Here is a 10,434-nt window from a genome sequence, read left to right on the forward strand (position 1 = left end):
GTCAGGTAGGTACAGTTGGTACACCCTCAGCAGCACAGGGGCAGCCGGGTGCAGAGGTAGTTAGGCCCAATGTTATCCAATGAGAGGCAGGGGGCCTTCGGTTGGTGGCTGCTGGAGAGCAGGCTACGCGGCTGTGGGAGATGGGCTCCTGGTCACTTGTTCAGGGCAAATGGGGAAGTAGATTAGGACATAGGTTGCACTGCCAGGGGCACTTGGGCGGCTGGATGCAGGGTGCTTTTGAGCCCTCGGGCGCTCAATGTTGTTCAATGGAGATCTTGGAATGTGAACAAAGGCTGCAGGCTTGGGGACGGAGGACCTTCAGGAGCGACCAACACTTTGAGGGGTAACGTGGGATTTTGGAGGATAGGTAGGCACCCAGGAGTTGGGCACAGGTGGCCATAGCAGGGGTGTCTTTTGAAGTCGGAAAATCTTACCCCCTGCTGGTCGCGGTTGGAGGGGTCCCTGGTTCTGAGGCTGCAGGCGTTGTCGGGGTCATCTAGGAGGGTCCTTGGGCACTGGATTCCAGGTCAGAATCGCCGGGGGGACTTCCTCAGGGTCTTTGTCCACTCAGGCACAGGCCGGGCTCGGCGGGTGCAGTGTGTGCTGGAGTCGTGGTTCCTGGCTGGCACCAGGGGTATTGCTGTTTGAGCAGAACCACTGCTCGTGGGAGCCCCAGTCTTGTTAGAGTCTCAAGGTGGTCAGGTCCTCCGGGGTTTTTGAGGTTGCTGACCACTGAAGGCGCCGGAGTTCCACAGGACCAGGTTCAAGGATCAACAGGCCGGTAGGTGTCGTCCTCTTTTTAGCAGCTGCGCAGCGGGTCTTCTGGTTTCTTGATCTTCTTGCTTGTTTTCGAATCAGGATCTGAGGAAGGAAGGTTCAGGGCGCCCCTAAATACTAAATTTAGGGGCGTTCCAGGTAGGGTGAGGGCAGGGACCAATTGGTCCCTGTCCTGGGGTGAGTACACCCCCTATCCTTCTCCTCTCCGGTCGGAGGGGGGGAAGGAGCCTAGCTGTGATTGGGCAGGGCTCCCCATCCTCAAAATGGCCGGAGCCTGGAGTTGTGCTTCACTTCGCCTCCCCCCACCTGAGGGGTGGAGTTGGCACAGGCTGGCACACCCCCTTTTCTCACGTAGGGTTTCCTGCCAGTCTTCCCGCCAGAGTGGGGGTCAGAACCAGTGGGGGCCAGTCGCTGAGTACAGCAAGTGGCCTGGAAAAGCTCACAAAGGCGGCATGCCTTTGAAGCTTCCCCCTGCCCATCCTGGGGGAGGAGACCTAGCACCTCGCCCAGGATGTGCATTGTTGCAGGCCCAGGAGAGCAGGGGCTCTCCACCCAGGGGTTCAGCAAGATGTTTGCTGTGTGGCAGCCTAGGCAGCCTCTCAGATAAGACGTGGATTGTAGTTTAGGTTTCAGGGGGCATCTCTAAGATGCCCTCTGTAGTGCATTTTACATTTAATCGCACACTGGCATCAGTGTGGGCTTAATGTGTTGAGAAGTTTGATATCAAACTTGTCAGTCTTCAGTGTAGCCATTATGGTGCTGTGGATCGTAATGACAACCTCCCAGCACCATATACTCTTAATGGCATCACTGCACTTACAGTGCCCAGGAATGGCCCTGGGTACTGTAGGGGCACAGGGCTCATGCACCTGTGTCCTCACCATTGGCATAGGGCACTCAGCTAGAGGGGTGGCTGATGTATGCCAGGGCAGTGGGTTTGTGGGCATGGCACACAGGGATGTGTGCCATGTCGACTCTGTGTTTAGTTCTGCACCAGGACACTCAGCCTGCAAAGGCAGTGTGTGTGTGTGTCAGGGTACAGGGCCCCTAAGGGTGGCACAAAAAGTGCTGCATCCCTTAAGGGTCTTCTCTGGTCACAATGCCCTGGGTACCTGGGGTACCATTTACCAGGGGATGACATATGGCCAGAGATGCCGATTGGGTTTAGGCTTTAGTACAGTTTTTAGGGAAGGAACACATGCCCTGGGTACCTGATTGGCAGGGACCCAGGGCACACCAAGGATAAGTACATAAGGTATCAGGCGAAAAGTGTGTGTGGGGGGGGGGTTACTGCAACAGAAACCCACTTCGTTACACATAATGATCAAATTATACATTACCCATCATGCATTGTTTATATTACACGTTTAATTTGGTGCAACTATGATGAAAAGAATGTTTTCTCTTTTAAATGTATACTAAAAGCTTTTTGGGCCAATTATGAGTTTGATGGTTCATGGGACCACCAACCCATGATGGCGGGGCAACATCTGCCGCACCGGTGGTCCGACAACCGTATTTTGAGTTTGGCGTCGGACTGCAACCGGACCACTGCAACCACCGGGGATCATGGATACTGCGGCGGTGGTGAACTGGTCAGAAACTGCAAAATGCTGGCAGTACCGATGTAGCACCGCAGAGCATATTACGGTTTGGCCACTGAGACCCTTTCCATGGCAGTTAGCTCCACCACGAAAAGGGTGGTGAAGCAACTCTTGGGGCATAGAAGGGGCACATGTTATGCCCCCCTGCATGTTTGCAACCCCAGTTCTTGCACCGGAAGAAATGCACAACATAGTGCATTTCTCCCTGTGGAGAAATGTGCTGCAGCGCTCCTACTGCACTTTTTTTTCTATGGCTCTCCTTTGAGCCTTAGAAAGGCACCACCGTGGAACCACCGCCGCAAGACAGCCTGCTAGGATTACAACCTGTAATCTGATGGGAGGACTGACTATGGGTTTGGTGGCCCTGGAGCGGGGCGCTGGTGTGGCGGGCGGCCCCAGGACTGCCAAACTCACAAACAGGTCCTAAGTGTGATTCTGGATGGCACAGCTTGATTACCTGTGGTTAAAAGAAGAGATCAGCATTCAATTATGAAGTTAAAAGTCGGGGATTTTAAAAGAAACAAGCTTTGTTTAGAAATAAAAAAAACAAGTGCCCTGCAGAATGCCAATACATTTTGAGGCTGTTATCAGCAATGTAGACCTCACTAACGGCCCATATCACAATTAAAATGTACATCTTCCTTGAAGAGAATGCAATTTAAAGCAACAGCGGTGGTTAAGTCCATGCCTTGTTGAAGCTGCCTCTGCATAGTTCACCTCCCAATGGGCCCCGATTGCAATTAGAATGTTCAGGTTGTTCTCAAGTTTCGTGATGAGGATGGTTTTTAAATAATGGCCAATGGTAATTTACAGTTCAAAGGTTTAACTTCACTATCAACATTGATTGGCATATCTAGACCCCAATCAGCTGGAGTAAAGGAAATCAAACTGAATCTTAGAGTCCTAATGGTGTCTCTGTAACCACATCCTCTCCCTGTGAAATAAGGATACTCACCACTCTACTTTATGCAATAAAAGCGCACAAACATGTTAGATCACAGTCTCTAAAACATTTTAGTTGATGGGAAAATGTTGTCATGATCTAAACGTGAAAAGAATACTACAATCTGACATCAAAAGTGATACAATTGACATAACATTGGACTTCAACAGCGGCATAGTCTGTGACATCAGGGAGGCCTAAACCCATTGCACGTTTTCCAAGGATATTTGCTGTCAGTGGAAACATAGACTTTCTTGTGAATGATACCTGTTGGCATGTCTAGAGCTTGACAGTAATATTGCAGCCTTACAAATATATTAAATTTGTATAAAGATATGTTTTGCTCCTCAACCTAACTCTACAAGTCGTTATTATCAATAGATTTCTGCAGTGACAGATAGGGAGTAAAATTGGTACTTCAGCTATAAAACTGCATTTTATTTGCATTATGGTGTACACTGCTTGGGAGTGATGACAGATGTATTGTCTATGAGTATTTTAATGAAAGCAAAGCTGGGGGTTGGCTTGTGACGTCCTTACGGTATGATGCAATATGGCAACCTTTGAAACAGGCAGCTTGAGAGATAGTGCCAAAGATACAGGAAGTGACATAGTTTCTGTTTGCCTGGGAAATACAATATGAGTGAGCCCAATTAAATTATGTGATTCTGTAGCCCCTACATTTTGCACACAATAATGGATTTGCTGCCCATGTAATCCATCATCTTCTGCATAATTGCAGATTTCAACCAAAAATATAGCTCAAACGGATCAAAAGTCACTAAAGAAAAAGAGGCAAACAAGGTTCAAGGCTGTGAGAAACCTTTTGCAAAGGCTAACTGGTCGCCTTTCAGTAGCGAATTGCAGCATCCAGATGTAAAACAAGTACCAATATTTAATCAAATGAAAACGTACTTCTAAAGAGTACCAGCATTATGCCGCAGAATTTAATCAACACTGCTGCATATTTTGATCTTGAGTTGTCACACGAGTGAAGTACTGATGAATATATGTATGAGAGACTGACTTTGACAGGGCCTACTTTTACAGCCCCATTTGTGCTTCACGACAGTACGCACAGGCATGGATTAAGCCCGTTCTTTCAGCAGCACAGCATGTAAGTGACATCATAAATAGAGATAAAGATTGTCTAAGCTACTCCGTCGCTGAAGAGATGCTGTGTAAGACATTCAATATTACAAGCAGCAGAGAGAGTGACAGTCGGTGGTGGTTATCTCCATTCCGGATTCATAAAAAAAAACAATACAACAAATTTAACCAATATAGGAAGACTTTGACTCCTACATAGATGTATTTTAGCACTTTTTAGAAATTCATACTTTCCATGGATATTCCCGAAAGCTATGCTATTTGTATATTTCCAAGCATAATTCTGGAAAAGATCTGTGTAATATGCGCCATATTTATGAAAGAGTGGCGTCTACCTTGTACCATGCAAAGGGGCTCATAAGTAAGGTACATCAAGCCATGTAAGGCCACGTTGCGTGCCATGCGTGGCTTGATAAATCTACAGTAACGCAACTCAGCGCAAATTGTTGCATTGCATTACTCTGCCGCAGGGAGGCATTCCATGGGTGAAGTGTGGGTGTTTCCACCAATGGATTTTGGCAAGTTTCCCAGATTTACTAGTACTTGTAGGGAAATGGGTCAAAATACTACGCCTCTCCAGGTGAGGCGTAACAAGATGAAAAATATCTTAATTTATCCTTGTTAATTCTGCAGCACACATAGAAAGAGGAAAATGCCCCAGAGGGTTGTTTTTGTGCAGGAAGGTGTCCCTGTCCACTGCAGGCCAACCCCCAGACAGCAAACAACACAGGGGCAGTATTCCTCCTCAGCTTATCCGGCTCACCGCCTTGGCAAAGGTTCTACTTGATTTCCCAGAAGTGATCTAAAAGTCTAGGGTCTGGGCCCCTCTTTTTGTACACCAAAATCCTTTGTTCTCTGAAGGCAGAGAGTGTCTGTACCCAGCCAAAACCAGTTCTGTGTGGCACTTTGCTAGTGCACAACAACCTCCATTGTCAGTGTGAGCCCTGGCTCCAGACACACCACAGGGGGGCGGAGCCTTTGTTGTGGAAGGCAGGCACAGCCCTATTAGGTGAAGGTGATACTCCTCCCACCACTCCAAATGAAGACCAGGCCTATTCAGCCCAGCCCTGATTCTGCCCCTCTCCAGCACCTGTCATCCAAAAGCCAGACATGCAATACACAAACCTAGCAGAGGCACACTGGATGATTAGGCAAGAAAATAGCTACTTTCTAAAAGTGGTATTTTCCAACACAGAATATAAAAATAACCCTCACTAAAAGATGCACTTTAAGATTCTGAGTTCATGCATACTAAACTTTACTTTTCTATCTTGTTCCCAGGGTTAGTTATGTTTATAAGATGTTACAAACAAACTCACCATTCTGTCCTATGGGAACAGATAGCCGTGCAATAGTGATAAACGAAATTGGCAGTATTTCACTATCAGGACATGCCACACACATCAGGGCATGTCCTACCTTTCAAATACAATGCACCCTACCCACAGGGGTACCTTGTGCCTACCCTAGGGGTGACTAATATGTAGAAAAGAGAAGGTTTAGGGATGGGCTAGTGTTTGCACTTGCCAAGTCGACATGGCAGTCCCAGACTGCACACAGGCTCTGCAATAGCAGGCCTGAGTCACATTTTACAAGCTGCTTCTGTGGGTGGCACAATCAGTGCTGCAAGCCCACCACCAGCATTTCATTTACAGGCCATGGGCACACATAGTGCACTGTACTAGGGTCTGACAAGTACATCAAATAGCCAATCATGGAAACACTAATCCATAACACAATTTACAAAAGAGAGCATATGCACTTCAAAACAGATCAGCAGTGGTAAAGTGCCCAGAGCCATAAAACCAGTAACAACAGGTCAGAACAAATACAGGAGGATGGCAAAATGTTCTGGGATGACCCTGCAAAAAGGGTCAAGTCCAACACTGACCACAACAGTCAATTAATAAGCCTCCTGACAAGAGCTCTGGCACTATTTTTTTTTTTTTTTTTACAAATTAAGTACTGGGAAACATGATACGCAGCATGCTGGAGAAGGGTAGGTGATGTGCAATGCAGCATGCTGGAGAAGGGTAGGTGACGTGATACACAGCATGCCAAAGAAGGGTAGGTGATGTGATACGTAGCATGCCGGTGGAGGGTAGGTGGCGTGACACGCAGTATGCTGGAGAAGTGTAGGTGGTGTGATACACAGCATGCCGGAGAAGGGTAGGTGATGTTATCTGCAGCATGCCGGAGAAGGGTAGGTGCCATGATATGCAGCATCCCGGAGAAGGGCAGGTAACGTGATAGGCAGCACGCCGGAACACGGTAGGGGGTGCAATAAGCATAAGCAGCATTCCAGAAGTGGGTAAGAGATGTGATACGCAAAAAAACAGGAAACGGTACTCAGGCAAACTATCTTGATTTAGTATTTCCTGCCAAAACAGTTGTGGAACAAGGGAAGTCCTTGGAAGCCCTATATTGACCAGAAGAGAGTGGGGTGGGGTGATAGAGGAGAGAAAGGAGAGAAACAAGAAGTGAGAAAGGAGTCGTGAAAGTGGGGGGTGAGAGAAAAGGGTTGTGAGGGAGGGGGCCACATAGAGGCGATGGAGAGAGGAGAAGGTGAAATAGCTGGAATAGGTGAGAGAAGGGTGCTGACACAGAATAACATCTGTCTGAGGCACTGAAAAACATTAAATTGTTAGACGGTTTAAACTAGATCATCTGAATTGTGTGATATTATGCTAAGAAAATGAATTTTAAGCTTCACAAACAGGGTGACAAGAAGAGGAACTTAAGGTATTTTGATGTCTTTGTTATTAAGATATTGCAGTACAACAGGTCGAGCAGGGATGGATGGAGTTGATAGGTCTGCCTACTGCCAATTACAACATTCTAATGCACCACGGCCATCACATTGAAAATCCCATTCCCTATTGAACACAAACAAAAGCACATCTATGAGAAAGACCCAGCACACAGTTTAACAATAACAGTGCATACCTATGAGAAAGACCCAACACACCTTGAACAATAACATAGCACACCTATGAGAAAGACCCAACACACCTTGAACAAGAACAGAGCACACCTATGAGAAAGACCCAGCACACCGTTTAACAATAACAGTGCATACCTATGAGAAAGACCCAACACACCTTGAACAATAACATAGCACACCTATGAGAAAGACCCAACACACCTTGAACAATAACAGAGCATACCTATGAGAAAGACCCAACACACCTTGAACAATAACAGTGCATACCTATGAGAAAGACCCAACACACCTTGAACAATAACAGTGCATACCTATGAGAAAGACCCAACACACCTTGAACAATAACATAGCACACCATTGAGAAAGAGCCAACACACATTTAACATGACAGAGCACACCTATGAGAACGACCCAACACACCTTGAACAATTCCAAAGAGCACAATTATGAGAACGACCCAACACACCTTGAACAATTCCAAAGAGCACACGTATGAGAAAGACCCAACACACCTTGAACAATTCCAAAGAGCACACCTATGAGAAAGACCCGACACACCTTGAACAATAACAGAGCACACCTATTAAAGACCCGACACACCTTGAATAATTCCAAAGTGCACACCTATAAGAAAGACCCACCAAACCTTGAACAATGACAGAGCACACCTATGAAAGACCTGACACACCTTGAACAATTCCAAAGAGCACACCTATGAGAAAGACCCAACACACCTTGAACAATAACAGAGCACACCTATGAGAAAGACCCGACACACCTTGAACAAATTCCAAAGATCACATGTATGAGAAAGATCTAACAAAAATTTTACAATTCCAACGTGCACACCTATGAGAAAGGCCCACCAAACCTTGAACAATGACAGAGCACACCTATGAAAGACCTGACACACCTTGAACAATTCCAAAGAGCACACCTATGAGAAAGACCCAACACACCTTGAACAATAACAGAGCACACCTATGAAAGACCCGACACACCTTGAACAATTCCAAAGTGCACACTTATGAGAAAGACCCAAACACACCTTGAACAATAACAGAGCACACCTATGAAAGACCCGACACACCTTGAACAATTCCAAAGTGCACACCTATGAGAAAGACCCAACACACCTTGAACAATAACAGAGCACACCTATGAAAGACCCGACAAACCTTGAATAATTGCAAAGTGCACACCTATGAGAAAGACCCAATACACCTTGAACAATAACAGAGCACACCTATGAAAGACCCAACACACCTTGAACAATTCCAAAGATCACATGTATGAGAAAGATCCAACAAACCTTGAACAATGACAGAGCACACCTATGAGAACGACCCAATACACCTTGAACAATTCCAAAGAGCACACGTATGAGAAAGGTCCAACACACCTTGAACAATTCCAAAGAGCACACCTATGAAAGACCCAACACACCTTGAACAATGACAGAGCACACCTATAAAAGATCCGACACACCTTGAACAATTCCAAAGAGCACACCTATGAGAAAGACCCAACAGAGGGCTAGGTATCTCAGGGCAGGTGGCGCTAGAGGTCACACCATTTTATCAGCTCAGCCATCCATGCTGAGATTCAAACCTGCCGATTGCACAGGTCTGAGTCCCACAAGATGACAGAAGCAGGGTTTCAAACATGTAGTCTGCGCAGGTCTGAGTACTATCAGATCACAAATGCAGAGTTTCGAACCTGCTAACTGTGCAGGTCTGAGTCCACCCAGATCACAGATCTCACCGGCAGGCATTCGACCCACTGACCTACCCCATCAACAAGACTGCAATGCATGCATCCAGTGGAGAAGTTTTATAACAGTTCTTTCATCAAAATAATGTATCCATATAGTGCCCAACTGGAATGCATTATTTCATCTCAATTTAGCAATGATGTTCTCCTTTGAAATCAATCTGGCAGACAGAATATGCAATTGAAAGCGCCAAAGGCATAAAATGCCCTAGAAATGACTAGCAACCGAGTAAGAAATGTGGACAGTTCTTTCAAAGGGAGATGGCTGGGAAGCTTGTCTGCATGTCAAGGCGCTTCTGCAGAGCTTTAGGAATCTCAAAGCAGGTGGCCAGGGCTCCGTGCATTCAGTCGCCAGCCTCTTATGTGTTTTATGGTAAATACAGAACCACAAGGACTAGAAAACAAAGGCTAAACCCGGCCTGGATCAGCCATTCACACCGACGCGGGTCCACTTTATATCCCAGCTGCCCTGACACTTTTGGGAAGTGCCTCTTTAGAAGAATTTTTAAAACGTTTTCGTACCTCGTGGATGTTTCCCAGCAACCAGTGGCAGGGAGCTCCGGGGAACGGAGCAAAGGCTTTCAGCAGCTCCCGTCGTCTCTGACGCAGCTTGATTATCTTCAGCACCAAAAAAGTAACAGCAAACACTACAAACAACTGGAATATCCGAGTGGCGTCCAGGGTCTGCCAGGCAACGCTGAGAACTCCGTCCAGAAGGTAAGCCATGGCTGGGGATCTCTGCCTGCGTCTGGTGCCTCAGGAAGTGCCGTGAATGGTAGGAAACAACGGCTTTGGCCCTACACACTGAAACCTTGGACCCTAGCCAGCGCTGAGTGACGACACGCTCTTACACTGCCACCTTGTGTCCATATTTCAGATGGCAATCAGGGAAGCCGTGGTTTGTTAATGATTGATTCTCTGAACAGATTCTGAAGTTTTACTAGTTTATTGTTTTCAGTGACTAGAGCACCGACGTGATCCTTAACCAGAGGTCCTGATATACTAATTTTAATTATAAAAAGAAGCATTGGCAAAGCTAATAAAACTGGTGTTGCCCGCCTGCCTTGTGGCAAATTTTGTTTTGGCATGGTTTTACAAAAACCCTATTGTTTGGGAATATGCCCGGACCTCATCAATCTAAGGGGGGGAAAAATTGCTACAGGGAAAAAAGTTTGTTTGGCCCCCGCAAAAGCACACATTACCGTAGTACTCCCTGGGACTGAAGGGAACTAATTTGTGTGTAGATGTGTACCGTGTAAAAGGATGGCATGTTGTACTGTAGA

The 10,434-nt window shown here is 46.5% G+C and overlaps 1 protein-coding gene across 1 annotated transcript in view; it reads right to left on the bottom strand.

Annotated features, from left to right (window-relative positions):
• LOC146835034 (cytochrome P450 4B1-like) overlaps positions 1 to 9,979 on the bottom strand; it is a 318,638-nt gene extending 308,659 nt beyond the window's left edge. The window contains exon 1 of the mRNA XM_085602694.1: positions 9,674 to 9,979. Coding sequence (XP_085458820.1) covers positions 9,674 to 9,877 — 204 coding nt within the window. The 5' untranslated portion in view covers positions 9,878 to 9,979. The remainder of the gene's footprint in view (positions 1 to 9,673) is intronic.
• Between the last annotated feature and the right edge of the window lie 455 nt (positions 9,980 to 10,434).

Source organism: Triturus cristatus, chromosome 4_2 (genome assembly GCF_964204655.1).
Source record: "Triturus cristatus chromosome 4_2, aTriCri1.1, whole genome shotgun sequence".
In the NCBI taxonomy this organism is placed as follows: domain Eukaryota; kingdom Metazoa; phylum Chordata; class Amphibia; order Caudata; family Salamandridae; genus Triturus; species Triturus cristatus.